The 17,390-nt window shown below is 42.5% G+C and overlaps 1 protein-coding gene across 1 annotated transcript in view; it reads right to left on the bottom strand.

Annotated features, from left to right (window-relative positions):
* The window catches only part of WIF1 (Wnt inhibitory factor 1), a 128,708-nt gene that overhangs the window by 1,097 nt on the left and 110,221 nt on the right, over positions 1–17,390 (bottom strand). The window contains exons 8-9 of the mRNA XM_068130939.2: positions 9,581–9,676; positions 227–322 (exon numbers count right to left, since the gene is read on the bottom strand). Of these exons, the coding sequence (XP_067987040.1) occupies positions 227–322; positions 9,581–9,676 (192 nt within the window). The remainder of the gene's footprint in view (positions 1–226; positions 323–9,580; positions 9,677–17,390) is intronic.

The raw sequence follows: 17,390 nt of genomic DNA on the forward strand, positions 1-17,390 counted from the left end.
GGTGTGGAGGAGACAAATGATGGTGTTTGTATGCGTGGGGTGTTTGTAAAGGTAGGAATGTCTGTTGGGATTGGGGTTTTAATGGGGAATATTTGGTTTTAGGAAATTGGAGGGATTTAGGAGTTAGGACTTGCTGTCAAGAGTGAGATTCTCCTTATGAAAGTTCAGAGATGTTGTGTGAGAATTGATGGAAAATGAATGAGTCAATAATGAAAGCGTATCTCACATTTGTCACAGATCTGTCCATGCCAGCCGTGGTCACAGTGGCACACACGTGGGTGTATGCAAACACCGTGTATGCCACATATGGGAGCGCAGATTGCTGAGGGGAATTTGGAGGAGAGAGAGAAAGACAGGATTAATTCTTCTTGAAAGCCCTTTTTGAGTCATTTTTGGACCTTAGACACCAGCTGCCAACCCCTCTCTCCCCCCCCCCCCCTCCACCTTCATCTTGTAAATACAACAGAGTCTTAGCCTGGGGTGCAGCTACCCATTGGGGACTGTTTAGGACGGCAAACATCCACAAGCCTGGAAAGCAAACTTGCACAACCAAGAAGAGCTAAAATGAAGTTTCGGAGCAAGAACCCTTTTTTTTGAAAAGACAAACAAGTCAGACAATGAACTGATATTTCTGCTATTGCTCAAAACAAATGAACACCAGGTTTGGATGTATTGCTTATTTCGAGTCTTGTTTAAGTTTGTATATCTCCTCTGAAGTTTATTTCTGTACATTCCAACTTCACAAGGAAACTCTACTGACCTTTTCCTCCCCACATGTGCATTTATATACCAAATGCTCGATAGCAGACTCAATTAAGAACTCAGCACCTCAACAGCTTTTTGGGAACGGCGGATCAAAGCCGAAAGAGATCTATCGCTGCTTCTAATCACGAGTTGGCAAGAAGCATAAATGTTTTGGCTGACCACAGTAATTGGTCAGCCGGTCTGTTTGGTCGAGGTCATTATCATACTGGCTTCGCCGAATATAATCGAAAGGATGTTTCTGATGTAGCATCGCGGTCGCATGGAAAACTTGCACGTGCACCGACGGGGCCCGACTTAGCGTCTCAAAGCTGACGTGGATCGCCGGTCATTTCAACGTCACGTACGAGAAATGCACTTACTCCCAGATCAGTGGCTTTGATGAAGAACATCTCCGAAATATCCCCCCCCCTCCCCCCCCAGTGTAGCAGAATGACCCCCTTGGCTCAGCCCAAAGGAGACCAGGAAATCAAACCTGTATTTGGTTTGGCCACTTCAAAGTCTGGCAGGAAAGCTCTGCATTTGTGCGCAGCCTGGCCTTCATGAGATGGACTCTGCTACTATAAGTCAATGAGACCGTTCAGCCTGTTGTTGCACACATCATCTTTTCGATTGAAGATGCAGTACTCCACTGTACTTTATTTTCAGCAAACGGTGCACGCAATTGGATCCTGTCCCGATATCACAAGAACAATGACGCCTAAAAAAACCCACAACTTGTGTTTTGTTTTGTTTCCTTGACTGCGTGTTTTTCATGGTTTCGTGTGTGCTTTGATTGTGTCAATAGTGTATCTTGTGATGAAAAGCACATCATTCAACTCTCTGTCGGCCAAGCATTGATTTGCTGCAGATAGGCAATGATTTCAACTAAAAGAGGGTGCTTCAGATTTCACCTGGTCTTTTGTTAAATTCTTAACTTTACTATCCGGTAGCAGTGGAAGCTTTTATACGATGTCAGTAAATAATTATTTACGATGTGCATGGAAAGAGTACAAGATATCCTCCTGAAAACGCTTCGTTCATGATAAACTTCTGGCCTTTGTTTGTAGAAAATTTCCAAGGTGTTTTTATAATACGAATGCCCTAGACGATAAATAGTTGCGATATTATGCATCCAATTGTCTATATTTCGGGCTCGCAGGATGGCCTAGGGATATGCACACTCTCCTCGAAGCTGTCTAGCCTTTTTTGTGTTTGGGCTTTTTCGCAAAGAGTAGGCGAGCTATAGCCGGCACCCTGAACAAATTCCAAAAATTCCTGCCCTAACCTACAGGGGGGGTACTGCATCAGCGGCACACCCACACCCTCAGCCAATGATGCGATTCCACGAGGTATTGTGCTGCAATACGAAAGAAAAGGAAGATCTACCTTTCAACAAGCCTGATGTTTTTGTCGAACAGAAGTTCCATATTTATTCATTACAGATTTTTTTTTTCCTTGTATTAATAGCCAGGCTGGAAGGTTATCCAACAGTCATACACACTTGCCTCTGATTGACTCGCCTGGATTTGAATCGGCTGTAAACTATCATGCTGGTGTTTCACAGGCACGTCATCAAATTGTGTGCCGTCCCTGTGATGGACGTTGAACTGGGCATCCGGTCTGCCAGCATTAGTTGGTGGATGTTGAAGGTCCCACGGTGTCCTTCGCGAAGAGGTGAGCTATCACCGGCCGCACCATGAGCAAATTCCAAATTCCTGTCCTAAGCAACATGGAGTATTGCATCAGTGGCAGCAATTATCATGGAATCCATCCAGCAGCCCCAGAACAGGATCCCACTTGCTGCTATCTCGATTTTCAGAGCGTGCATTTAAAGCCTATGGATGGTATTTTACCAACGTTATAAAGACTTTCTTTCAAATAATCAACCCATATACATTTACCTCCTTTAATGAGAAAAAAAAATCCAGGCCAAATGTGAACCACTCCACATAATACATCACATAGTTGTCATGTACAGGATTTTATATGTAATGTTTTTCTTTTACTACTTGCAAAATCGAAGATTTTTCAAGTATATTGGTTGGTTCCGTTTGTGGTTCTGTCTGTTTGTCTGTCTGTCTGTTTGTCACCGGCCTGCAGGTCACAATTCTAAACCGATCGTCACGAAACGTCACCACGTTGTATAAGTCGTCCCAATTGAGAAGCCCATTGATTTTGAGGTCAAGGGTCATCTGGAGGTCAAATTTCTAAAATCGCCATTTTAAATCCGATTGACTTGAAAATTGAATAGCATTTCTATATCAAGTCACTAAATTTGGAAACATACTATTTTGAGGTCAAAAGGTCAAAGGTCAACTTAAGGTCAAATTTTAAAAAATCAATTTTCATCCAAAAAGCCATCAATTCTCAACCAATTGACTTGAAGATTGAACAGCATTTGCATATCGAGTCACTAAATTTGGAAAGATACTAGTTTTAGGTCAAAAGGTGAAAGGTCAACTCAAAGTCGAACTTCCAAAATCATCTCCTTGCGAGATCTCCTTGCGAGATCTTGGAGACGGTGGCAGGGGTTTTCGATGGTCCACACGGTCTCCACGTTTTTCAAAGTTAAGTCGGTTCACAATTGTATTTTGTCGAAACTGTATTTATCGTTCGGTGTGTGAACTTATAGTGTCCCCCTTGGAAGTTTCTCGGTGTTTATCTTTCATAAATTAATCGTTTGTTTGCCGCGTCGCGAGCAAGGCCTTGCAGCCTCAGGCTTCCCCCGTCGAAGGTTGTTCCTTCCTTCGCTGTTTTGCTAGCTTTTTTGATTTACCCTTCTCCACCAAGCTTCACCAAACATCTACTATTTGTCTGACGTTGTAACCCCCACACCCCCCCCAAAAACAAACAAAAAAACAAACAAAAAATAACTTTATTTCCCTTTCTCCTCGTGTGCTTTTGCGTCTGCCCACATGCGCTGTCTCGCCCCGCCCCCATTTTCCCCTTGCCTTCCACCTTTTGCACTGTTCAAGTGACTCGTGGTCGTCGCTCTAGGCTTCCTCTCCCCATTGGTATTTTTGTGAATATAAGATTGTTCTTCACAGTTCTGTTTAAATATGTTTCAACTATCCCCTTCAGTGTTTTATTCAGTGGTTTATTACAACACGCTGTTTTTCTTCTTATTTAAAAGGCTCCTTTCAATTTCCTCTTCAACTCATTCCATTTCAAAAAAATATTCAATCTCTTATGATTCCAAATCACTCTATGCTCTAAATTCTCATTCATTCCATCCCTCCTCCATCGTTCTTAAACGAATCGCTAACTTGAAAATCACAACAAACCCAATTTGTTATATATGTTCATCTTTCATTAATCATCCACTTTCTAAACTCCCCCCTTGCCCCTCCCCTTCAAATCTCCCCCCCAACCATCCCTCCCAAATTCTCCCTCCTCCCACCTCCTTCTCAAAGCTGCCTCCTCCCCACTTCCTCTCCCTCCTATGTCATACCTCCACCTCCCCCCAACCTTCTACTTTCCTCTGCCCCCCCTCAAACAAACTCTCACTGTGCCTCATTCCATCACCATCAAACCTTTCGTCCTCCTCATCCTTCCCTTTCTTGTAAATCTTCTGTAATCTCTGACACACTATCAACTGCTCTTCCTACATCCCCCTCTCACCCTTCATCTGACCCTACCCCTCCCCTCGCCTGTCCTGCACCCGATGCTCCCCCTCTCTCCTCACTAACGGTATGGACCTCAAACATCCGGGGCCTTCGCTCAAACCTGATTGATCTCTCCATTCAGGTTGCTTCTGAAAATCCAGACTTGATCTGCTTAACAGAAACTTTCCTCCTTCAAGATGTCTCTGATTCCTTAATATCTCTTCCTGGTTACTCCCTCCTCCGGTACGATAGACCTGATCCTCGTCCTGGTGGTGGGGTGGCTATCTTTATCAAAAACTCTCTTCCTCACTCTCCCTGCACTGCCCTCTCTCCACCCCACCCACAGGAGTACCTCTGGCTACGGCTTCCTCTCCGCTCCCACCTTTTGTTCATATGTGTTCTGTACCGTCCTCCAAACAGTGATGACTCCATTTACATTTCTCTGTCGGACAACATGGACCAACTTCTATCAACTCATCCAAACTCTCTCTTCCTCATATGTGGCGACTTCAACTGTCATCATGCCAGCTGGCTGGGTGTGGGTTCATCTCTCACCAGCCATGGCACCTCAGCAAAGGACTTCTGCGACTCATTGGGACTGACACAATCTGTCAATTTCCCGACCCGGATCTCAGTCAATGGAGTATCTTCTCTTCTGGACTTGGTTATGACTAACTTCCCTGCAAATGTCTGCTGCTCTTCTTCTGCTCCAATCGGTTCTTCTGATCATGTGCTTGTTAAAGTGGACATCTCACTGGCCATTCTCAGAGAGCCTCCTCAGCGCCGACGAGTCTGGCATTTCACTCAGGCCGATTGGCACGGTCTGCAAGCAGCCATCAATCAACTGGACTGGTCTCCCATCTTTAATGCCTCTGACATCAATTCTTCCTGGGAATTCTTCCAAAGCAAACTGCTCTCTCTCATGCACAGATTTATCCCATCTCGTCTTCAGTTGTCTTACCCTTCCTCCCGTCCATGGTACACTGAATCTTGTGGTGAGGCAGTTGCCCTGAAACAACTTGCCTTTGAGTCTTGGAAGGCAAATGCAACTGAAGGCAATCTCAGTTCCTTCCACCAAGCTCGAAACAAGTGTGTTTCTACCCTCAGGAGTGCCAGGAAGCACTATCTCTCCACACTCAAGATTGAACTCTCAAACCTGTCTCCTTCCTCCAAATCCTGGTGGCGTCTGGTCAAATCCGTTACTGGTGTTTGTTCCCCCTCCATCCCCTCCCTTACCTCAAATGGCTACACAGTTGACACCGCACGTGACAAAGCCGAATGCCTCAACTCTGTGTTTGCCTCAAAATCTTGTGTCCCAAACCCATCTCTCTCTGTTCCCACCTTTCCCAGTCGAACCCAACTGCTCCTGGACTCTGTGTCCTTCTCTCCTGACAAGGTGGAGAAGTTTTTATCAAACCTCGACTCTGATTCTGCAACTGGACCAGATGGCATCAGCCCTCGGGTCCTAAAATCCTGCTCTGCCGCTCTATCTCACCCTCTCTCTGTTCTTTTCACCCTCTCTTTTGCTCAAGGTCATCTGCCAGCATCTTGGAAATCAGCAAACATTACCGCTTTACACATCACCCCTCCCCTCCCCTGTCCTTGCAAAAACAGATCCTTGCAACTACAGACCAATCAGCCTGCTCCCAATTATCAGCAAAGTCATGGAATCCATCATTGCTTCAGATATCAAATCTTTCCTCTTCTCCAATGGCTTGATCTCTGATCATCAATTTGGATTCAGACCAGGTCATTCTACTCTGGACATGTTGCTTCTGCTGTCTCAACAATGGATGGAGGTCCTCAATGCCAAACAGGAAATCAGAGCTGTCTCACTTGACATATCACGTGCCTTTGATACGGTCTGGCACCCAGCTCTGCTCACCAAACTCACCTCCTATGGTATTCAGGGAAATCTCCACTCATGGCTTGCGGATTTTCTCTCTGGTCGTAGGCAACGTGTGGCCCTGAATGGATTTCTCTCATCTTCCCTTCCTGTTCTGGCTGGAGTTCCCCAAGGTAGTGTTCTGGGCCCTGTGCTATTTCTGGTCTTCATCAATGACCTCTCCGACTCTCTGGAAAATCCTCTCTATCTCTTTGCTGATGACTCCACTATCTGCCGCTCCATTTCTCATCCCTCAGATCGGCAGTCTGCAGCCTCCTCACTCTCTGCAGACCTGGACAAAATCACAGACTGGTCAAACAAGTGGAACATGTCTTTCAATCCTGACAAATCTCACACTCTTACAATGTCTCTCCGAAAGGACCGACTGGACAACCCTCCCATCTACTTTCTCAACAATCCTCTCCAAGAAGTTCTGTCGCTCAAGCTTTTGGGTCTCACTATCTGCCATGATCTTTCTTGGGAAAACCACATTTCCAAGCTGGCCTCCAAAGCCAGTCGCCGACTGGGCATCCTCCGTCGTGCGAAGTCCTTCCTTGGCACACCTGAGCTCCTCTCCACATACAAGGCTTTCATCCACAGCTCAATGGAATACTGTTCCCCCCTCTGGGCTGGTGCTCCTGCCTCACACCTTGCTCGGCTTCACGCTGTTGAGGCCAAAGCTTTCAGAATCATTGGAATCTCCTGCGATGTAGTCAACTCCGAGGGCCTTTCACTCACTCACTGCAGGCAGGTTGGTGGTCTTTCTGTCTTCTACCGACTCCTCTCCGGCCTTGCTCCCCCAGCTCTCTCTGTGCTCTGTCCCCCCAATATTCCTTCAGGTCGCACAAGATCTGCCTGCAACCCTCTTATGGTTAAACTGCCAAAGTCTAGGCTCTCTGCTCACCTTCACTCTTTCATTCCCCTTTTCTCCCGCCTCTGGAACAAACTCCCCCACTCCCTTCAATCCCACTCCTCCCTCCAGGTCTTTAAAACAGCTGTTCACCACCATCTCTTATCTTCCCCCATCGAAATCCCTGATCTTTTCTACCCCCGGTAATTCACCCCAGAGTCCTTGCAGTGTTCATATGTTTTATTCCTCTCCCACCTCCCCCCAAGTCCTCCCGATGTCCCTGCTCTCAAATGTTGTGTTTGTGTCCTTCCCCCTCTCTCCCCATCTTGTCTGCCGCTCCCCTTGTTTTTTGTGTTTTGTGTGTCGGTTTGTCTTTTTGTGTGATTAATGTTAGCTCTTTCACGAGCCTCGATCTTGTATACAAAAAAAAATAAATAAAAAAAAATCACTTTTTATCTGAAAAAACCGTCAATTTTCATCCGATCGACTTGAAAATTGAACAGCATTTGCACATTGAGTCACTAAATAGGGAAACCAACTATTTTTGAGGTCAAGAGGTCAAAGGTCAACTCAAGGTCAACCTTACAAAATCATCATTTTTCATCTGAAAAATCGTCACTTTTCTTCCTATTGACCTGAGCTTTGATCAAGATGGTCAATTTTAATCTTGATGAAATGGACAATTTGCTGTATCAATAGAATTTTTTTTCTTGGGGAGGAGGGGCGTATTTTGCAAGTATCCACATGACGTATTCTTGTTTATTTATTTATTTTTAACATAAAACTTTTAAAAATATTTGTATATAATTTTTTACAATTATTATTCTTTTAATTTTTTTTTTTAAACATAGTTGTCATGTAAATTATTTTTTCTTTTATTTATTTATTTATTTTAATCATAAAACAATTTTTTTGAATTTTGTTTTAAACAAATTATTATTTTTTAAACATAGTTGTCATGTAAATTATTTATTATTCCTCCGCCGACAAAGTCGCCGGAGACATTATGTTTTCGGGTTGTCCGTCTGTCCGTCCGTCTGGGCTAAACCTCGTTTTTCTCAGCAACCATTTGTCAGATTGAGACAAAACTTTCCGGGTAGGAGTGACACCCATGCAGAATGTTTTTTATGATGATAGTGATGTCATAGGTCACGTGGTATGGCAGCCACCTTGAATTAAAAGCAAATAATTAAAAAAATTATTTCTCGGAAACAGCTGAATGGAAAAATTTGAAACTTGGCACATTGTCAAGTACTCCCAATGGGGAACAAAAACATGATAATGATGACATCATACATGAAATAGTATACCAGCCATAAATGTTTTAATCAAATTCCTTATCCTAAAAATCTGAAATTGCATGCACATGATCTATGACCCATTTATATTGACATATTAAATTTATAACATCATAGGTCACATGGTTTGGCAGCCATTTTGGATTGAAGGAAAATATTAAATAATTATATCTCTGAAACCGCTCACCCTATTGATGCGAAATTTTACAAATATCATCTAACAGTACTGTTGCATATAGTTTGAAAATGATGATGTCATAGATCACGTGGTTTGGCAGCCATCTTTGATAGAAAAACGAACCATATCTGATCAACACTAAACTTCACAAACGTGATCCCCTTCCCATACATATGCAGAGTGATGGCATCTACCCATTGTGGGGCTATGTGGAGGCATATTGGTGACAGTCACATTGTTGTAGTCTTTTATTTATTTATTTTAATCATTAAACAATAAAAAAGATTTAAACAAATGTTTACTTTTTTTAAACATGGTTTTCATGTAAATATATTTTTCTTTTATTTATTTCTTTTTAACTTAAAATAATTCTTTTTTTTTTTAAACAAATGATTTTTTTTAAAACATAGTTGTCATGTAAATTATCTTTTTCTATTATTTATTTATTTTAATCATTAAAGAAATTATTTAAATATTTTTTAAACAACTTAATATTTTTTTGAAACATAGTTGTTATGTCAATTCTTTTTTCTTTTATTTATTTATTTATTTTAATTATAAAACAATTTAAATTTTAAAAAAATTAAACAAATTATTACTTTTTTTAACATAGTTGTAATGTAAATTCTTTTTTCTTTTATTTATTTGAATCATAAAAGAATTTAAATAAAAAATATATTTAAACGAATTATTATTATTATTTAAACATAGTTAGTCATGTAAATTTTTATTTATTTATTTATTGATTTTAATCATAAAACATTATATATATTTTAAACATAGTTGTCATGTAAATTATTCTTTCTCCCAATGTAAGAGAGAAACCAATGCACAAGCAAAGTATATGTCTGGATTTTAAGGCTTTATTCCGATTTTCGCTCTTTCATGGCATAACGTCAGGTAGAAATGATGCAACATTGAAAATATGATGTAAAAAGGTGATGTGCATTTGACAAGTCTGAGAAGCAATGGTGTTCAATAAGTGATTGAGTAGTGAAATATAGGTGGCAGAGCACTCACGGTGTGAACACAGGTCTCCCGTGTAACCTTTTAAGCACTTGCAATGACCCGGCCCAACGCACCGACCACCATTGTGACATTCCGGCTGACACAAAGCTGTAGGAAAAGACGTGTCACAGGCGCATGAGGAGATAATGACAACCAGTGAAACAGGGGATAAAGATACACCTGAAAGAGCTATATCTCGCGCTATTGTGCGCTTCATCAAAGTGTATTGCACTTCCATGGTGATGTAATCCAACTTTTACTTCAAAATGCTTTTTCGTGGTTTAAAACGATTAAACTTCACATCAAGATCACACTGTGCTGTCATTGCATTTTATTTTTCTCTTCCATATATGAAGAAAACGTGCACATATCATACACACGAGAACAGAAGACCCGTTGCTTCACCGACGGTAAATTAATTGGTCAATTGACATATTCGAAACTGTGTGAAGAAGAAGAAGAACGGAAATAAACAACGCAACGACCGAAGTAGAGACAGGCAAAGATGACTGAGAACAAGACAGCGGAAGAGTTTGAACAAAATCCAAAATGCTTTTTGGAGATTTGCGGACTAGCATTCCAGACTTGGAGAAATCAGATGAACTCTGGGTAATTATTATTATTACTGGATTTTGTGTGCAGCCTGTGGATGTTGGTTGCATCATTTCTGGGAGCACAGCTGTGCCGCTGATGCAGTGCTCGCTGTTTCCAGTAGGCCAATAACCATTTATCTGACCTCGGAAGGATGACAGGCTGAATTCAACCCACCTGGTGTTATTTAACGGCACAGCAAGGGCTCAAACCCAAAGCCCTAAGATCTTAAACTAGCCACCTTAACCGTTTAGCCAACACCAGACTTACTATATTGGACAATAAATGACCAGGAGTAATAGGCAGACACTTACTGTTTACCTCCGCCACCGAAAGTGGATGGAGGTTATGTTTCACCCCGTCTCGTCTGTTTGGCTGTCTGTCTGAATCTTTGTCTGTCTGTCTGTCTGTCTGTCTGACTGTTTCTCTGTCTGTTTGTTTGTGAATAGCTTATTTCAAAAAGTTGTGGACGGATTCAGACAAAATCTGGTGGACAGGTTGGGTGTGTGACAAGGACGAAATGATTAGATGTTGGTGAAGATCTGGATTCGGATCCGGCTTGTAGAATTTTAAGTGATTCTTCACCATTGGGAGATAGGGCCAAAAACGATGCATAGCAGGATATCTGATTTGTGGACGGATTTGGACAGAAAAGGTTGTGGACGGATTTGGACTAAAGTTGGTGGACCGGTTGGGTGTGTGACAGGAACGATTCGATTCAATTTTGGTGAAGATCTGAGTATGGATTCGAATATGAGAATTATTGAATTTTTAAAGTGATTCTTCACCATTGAGTGATTGGGCCAAAAATGATATATAGCATATTTCAAAATGTTGTGGCTGAATTACGACAACACGAGGTGGATGAGTTGGCTCGGCGACAAGAGAAAGCCGACCACATTTTGGTTCAGGTTCAGATCCAGATCCGGCCTATCAGTGGGATACAAAACCGTAAACTGTTCAGCCTGGCGGAGGTATGAGCTCTACCGAGTGCTGTTCTAGTTGGGAGTGTGTTCAAAGTGGAGGATGAAGTGACAATATCAACCATGAAAAGGAGGACGATGAAATTGGTTCTAGGATTTTGCTGTCCAAGAGGTGGACAGCCTCCTGGAGAAAATGGACATCAACAAATCTCTTAACCCAAATGGTGTATTCTGTATACCATTCGAGACTCACAAAGAAATCAGAGAGACAATCCTAGTTATTTTCACCAAACCTCTGAAGGAGGAAAGTGTCCCACAGTTGTGGAAACAAGCAATTGTTGTACCTATCAACAAGAAAGTAAAGAAGAGTAATCCTGTGTTGTGGAAATGACCTTTAGGGGCTAACATTGTACAGCATAGTTTAGTTATTTCTCATATTGAATTTTTTTTTTTTTTTTTGTATACTGAATCGAGGCTCGTGAAAGAGCTAACATTTACTTCACAAACAAATCGACCAGACAAACAAAATACACAAAAAGAGGGAGCGGAAGACAAGATGGGGAGAAAAGGGGAAGCACACAAACACAACATCCGAGAGCAGGGAGATGTGTGGAAGGGAGAGGGCCCGGGGGGAGGAGGCATGGGAAGGGGGGGGGGGGGGGGGAGGGAGAAGTATAAAGCACAAGGACACCAAGGACTTCCAAGCACAAGGACACCAATGTAATAGAATGTGCAAGGTAATTTCATCGTTTTTGTTTTCATGTGCAATAATTCCAAAATCCTTTCGTTTTGTTTTTTTTTGTCAAGGAATGTTCTTTTGAGCGTCTCGGTAGGCCTATAGACAAGTTTTGGTGGGAAAGCTGAGTATCAATCCTACCTAAGATAAAAGAGGAGGACCGTTTGTGTGACAGGTCAGGGTGGAGGTACTTGGACTCATCAAGCGAGGCGCCAAGGCCAATAGCGGTAATAGATGTCCCTATTCCCAACTGTTAATGTGCTTACCTCTCTCGCTTCCCTTTGGTATATGTTCTGTGTGTCAGCTCTTGTATGTGCTTCGACAACGAATACAAAAAGGTGATTTAGGCTGGAATTTGTAATTTCTTCAGGGTTCAAAACTTGTAGCTACATTGGAAGTACAACTCCCCTACTCTTCACGAAAGACAATGTGGAATTTTTAACATCCATAAGCTAATGCTAGCAGACAAGAACATCCAGTTTAACATCCATCTGAGCGAGGGTGCACACATTGGTGAAACACCATGCCTGTGAAGCACCAATCTGATAACCTATAGTTTGGTCAGGATTCAAACCCAGATTAGACAGCTCAAAGGTAAGTGTGCTACCTGGGCACTATCCTGTCTGAACATGTCAGACTCTAGGCCATTGTTAATAAATACTCGTAACAAAAAATTGAGACAATAGAGTTTAGAAAGAAACTGTCTATATATTCTCCGTAGGTGATTCTGTGATTATGTCTGTCTGTCCGGGGGAGTGGCTACACCCGGTCTGGGAGGGGCTTCAAAAACAAATATCCACCATTTTGTTTACTCGCATAGCTTTGACACCTCTTTTGTTCGGCCCGTGGTGTGTTGCTCTCTCTCACAGTTTTATTTAAACTCCAATTCAATATCTCATTTCATTTTTCACAGTGGCTAACATGGTTTTAAACTCGGTTGCAAAAAACGGGAAGGAGATTTAAAAAAAAGTTAACGCAAGGCAGGAAATAGCCGAGATCGGCACGGTTTATCATACACCACCCAAATAACACAGACGAGAAATATTTGATTAAAGTTAACGTTTATAGAACAAAATGCATTTTAAATGAGAAGGCCTGTGCAATGTAAACCAACTATGGAATCCAATATTTATTAATAACTTTTGGTTTTAATCTATTTTTACTTTGTAAAGCGAAAAGTTTTCGATACATTCAAGTTTAAAAATGAAGTCACCCATGACTGATGTGCATTTTAAGACTGAATCAACACGTCTTAGATCATAAATTACTCTTTGAAGAAACAAAGGTACATTTTGATTACAACTCAAGTAAAGGAAACCAGGCAATGCCTGTTTCGTTTGGAGTGATTATACACTGCCCAAAGAGGATGCGTTTCATGTCTAGAGGAAATAAAATCGTGAAATCTTGAATTTTTTTTTTTAGGGGTTTTCGCACCAGTTTTCAAGGCTGAATCAATCGTGTTCACATCCAGGATCATTAAAGAAACTATTTCACATGTACATGGACTATTCACATATGTAAAATAAATAAATAAACACAGACGGGAAATTTCGATTTTTTTCGTTCTTATTTTATAAGCTATATGCACTTAAACTTTAAAGAAGTTTAATTGAAATCTTTAATTTAAAAAATGTTATTTTGTATGCTGTAATGATAAGAGTAACTTTGGTTTTCCCGGGACAGAAAGGTGCAATATAATGTTCTTATACACCGCCCATAAGACTTTTTTTCTCAGGGACTTTTCCATTTGAGCTGTATTCTTTATATAGTCGGAATGTTTCATTATTTAGACATAGTCACAATAACAAGTTCTAATTAGGTACTCTGCACATGGGGAGAAGGGCAGAGCATCGTTTACGTGTCACCACTCGCGTTTGTAAATGCTATCTTTAAAACGAATAAAATAATGAGGGAACAGAACGAGACCGCCAATAAACGTTAACACAGACTTGCACGGGATGATGAGCAACAAAGCCATTGGAAGGTAATGTGTGCTCAGCAAACATATACAAGAGCAGCTGTAATAAATCCGGATAAAGTATTGGATAATATTGTTGAAGATCATCATTGTGGTGCGAGTCCGATGACGTCACCATGCGTGTACTGTTCTGCGAAACATTTCACTAATAATAATAATAATAAAGGAGTCTTATATAGCCCCATCAAGCAGAGTAAACTACCCTCATGGCGCTTTACATTATCATGCGAACGCACACACACCGCACACACACACACAAACATACACACACAGACACACCTTCACTCTTGCCCTATTCCTCTCCCTCCCCATTCAAAACCCACAGATGTGTACTCCCCCTCCTCCTCCCCTCCCTCCCCCGCACATGTACACAGACATACTCTCGATCTCTGTCCCACCTCAAACCAAAGGGAAAACAGGACTTAGACTTTGAAAGACTTGTGAAAGAGATAGGTTTTGAGGGAGGTTTTAAAGGCAGGAAGAGAGTCAACATGTCGAACAGAGGAAGGCAAGTCATTCCAGAGCAGAGGTGCAGCAAAGGAAAAGGATTTCTCGCCAAACGACTTGGTGCTGGTGCGCGGCGGCTCTAAGGTCATAGAGTCGTCGCTTGAACGAAGCCGTCGCCGAGGTTCATAGAGAGTGAGCAAATCGGAGAGATAGTGAGGTGCCGCTCCACACAATGATATATAACATAGTGTGCAAATTTTGTATTGCACACGAGCAGAGACAGGCAGCCAGTGTAAAGATTCAAGAAGCGGAGTAACATGGTCAGACTTCTTCGCCTTACAGACAAAACGAGCGGCAGAGTTTTGAACCTTTTGTAACTTATCCAAGAGAAACTGAGGGCAGCCAGCATACAAAGAATTACAATAGTCTAGCCTTGAGAGGACAAGGGCACAGACCAGAGTGAGAGCAGCTTGAGGAGTAAGAAAGTGGCGAATGGATGCGATCTTTCGCAGCTGAAAGTATGCTGATTTGCAAGTTTGAAGTACTTGCTTGGAAAATGTCATGTTACAGTCGAAAACCACACCAAGGTTCTTGGCCGACGAAACAAAGTTTACATCGGTTTCACCAACATGAATAGTGGTAGGAAGTGAACATTGTAGAGGACATCTGTGCGATCTTACAATCATAGACTCTGTTTTAGCATCGTTCAGCTGAAGTTTGGTTTGGGTCATCCACGCCTTCACGTCGGCAATACAGCCTTCTAACACTTCAACAGTGGGCACGATTTGTTGAATCGTGCTTCCTTTGTACAGCTGATTGTCGTCCGCAAAGGCGTGGTGATCAACTGAATGTCTGGCAACAAGATCAAATAGAGGCTGAGTGTACAAAAGAAAGAGGATAGGTCCCAGGACTGAGCCCTGGGGAACGCCAAAGGAAAGCGGAGAAGGGGCTGATTTCTGGCCATTGACAACAACTGTTTGCACTCTATCAGTAAGATAGGACATCAGCCAAGAAAGTGGAGTACCAGTTATACCAAATGTGATTTCAAGACGACGAATTAAGACACTATGGTCAATTGTGTCAAAGGCGGCAGACAAGTCCAAAAGAGCAAGAACGGAAACCTTACCACAGTCGAGAGGTCAGAAGATCATTGGTTATTCTTAGGAGAGCGGTCTCGGTGCTATGGCCTGGTCTATATGCTGACTGGCGAGAATTGAAAAGATTATTTGAAACTAGATGGTCATTCATCTGTGATAGCACAATTCTTTCTGTGATCTTTGACAGGAAAGACAGGTTGGAGATAGGACGGTAATTTTTCATGTCGTTAAGGTCAAGGGTGGGCTTTTTAAGAAGTGGTTTAACAAGAGCTTGTTTAAAGAGAAGCGGAAATGAACCCGTAGTCAGAGAATCATTGATAACTGCAGTAATAAATGGGAGGAGGGTGTCCAAACACTCAATGAATAAATCGGTGGGAAGGGGGTCGAGATCACATGTTTTTGTGTTTGACTTGAGGATTGTACATTTGACAATTTCCTCAGTAACAGGAGTAAACGAACTAATAGGTCGTCCGTGAAAGCAGTGTTCAGCATCATCGAAGGAAAGGAGTGACTGCTTGTCAAGATTGTTTCTTGTTGACTGAATTTTATTGTGAAAGAAATGCAGGAAGCGTTGGGGTAGTTCGTTTTGAGGAAACACAGTGGGAAGAATGGATTTATTTTTGGTGGCTAACAGGCGGTTGGTAATGCTGAACAGTTGCTTGCAGGAGGAGCTCCTAGTAATCCGATCAGAAATATATGGCGTTTTTGTTTTCAGAATGATTTTTATGACGAGTCTTTTAGCTATGTTATACAACTGTTTATGGACTGTGAGGTCAGTCTTCAGCCACTGTCTCTCAGCACGTCGTTGTTCCTTTTTGGCAGCCCTGACTTCGTCGCTGACTGCGCTGAACCACGGAGTACTCCTGCGTCTGGGAACGGCGCGCCGTGTCGCTGGAGCATGACAGTCCAACGTTGTGCGGAGGCAACAGTCGAGGTCTTCTGCAGTGACATAGGAACGGCCAGAGAGACGGGTGTGAAGGTCCTCTTTAAAGGCGGAACGGTCGATGGCATGAATGTTGCGGGCAGTGATGAAGGTGGGCTGAAGACGAGGAACAGCAATATTCAGGTGGCTGGTGACACAGAAGTGGTCCGAGGTGATAGCACAGGTCACTGACGTGGACTGCACCAACTGATCATCTCATCTGTGCACTAACCAATCCAGGATGTGTCCTTTAACGTGTGTAGGTTGGGAGACAGACTGAGACAGACTAAAAGTAGAAAAGAGGTCAATGATCTTTGAAGTGAGAGGATGTTGTGGTTGGTCGTAGTGGACGTTGAAATCTCCAAGAATCAAGACGAAACCAGGAAGAGTATTGCAGTGGTCGAGCAGATTAGGAAGCTGGGTCACGAACATAGAGTCAGTAAGCTTGTTTTTCCGGTTAGGTGGAGGTCGGTAGAGGCAGAAGAAATGAAGAGTGTTTTCTGACAGAGTGAAGGTGACATGGGCTAGATTGTAGGATGAATGGTCGAACGAAAAAGTCGTGGTGAAGGAGACAAAGGGGGAGGGTTGTCTCTGTAAATAACAGCCATGCCCCCACCCCTAGAGGAGCGAGGAAATGACTGCAGGGTGTATCCAGGTGGGGTGAGATCAGCACACCTCGCTTCGTCGCCACTGAGTCGGAGCCAAGTTTCGGTCAGAAAAAGCACGTCAATATCATTATCTTGAATAAAAGAGGTAATTTCGGTTCGCTTGTCAGGACTACTTACAGGAGACTGGAGACTGTCAGGAGACTGGAGAGAAGACTGAGCGTTGAATAAGGTGAGATACAGGTCAGAACGGTGTTGTTTTGGTGCTGTGTATGTTCTACAGGGATAGATGAGGTTATTGAAGTTGACAGGGGACACTTTTTCGCAGGAATTATTAAAATGTGGGCCGGGCCGTCGATGGTCGCGAAGAGAAATCACAATCGGTATTTTTCTCTGCTTTCTCCTCCCGCCTCGCTTTGTGCGTTTTCTCGGGAGACCAACGCCGATTTCAAGTTCTCTGAGGCCTGACACGAGTCCAGGAGTCAATCGAGTGGTGTTGTTTAAAGACAAAAGTTTTTGCCGA

The sequence above is a fragment of the Myxine glutinosa genome, chromosome 11 (assembly GCF_964187855.1).
Source record: "Myxine glutinosa chromosome 11, kmMyxGlut1.1, whole genome shotgun sequence".
In the NCBI taxonomy this organism is placed as follows: domain Eukaryota; kingdom Metazoa; phylum Chordata; class Myxini; order Myxiniformes; family Myxinidae; genus Myxine; species Myxine glutinosa.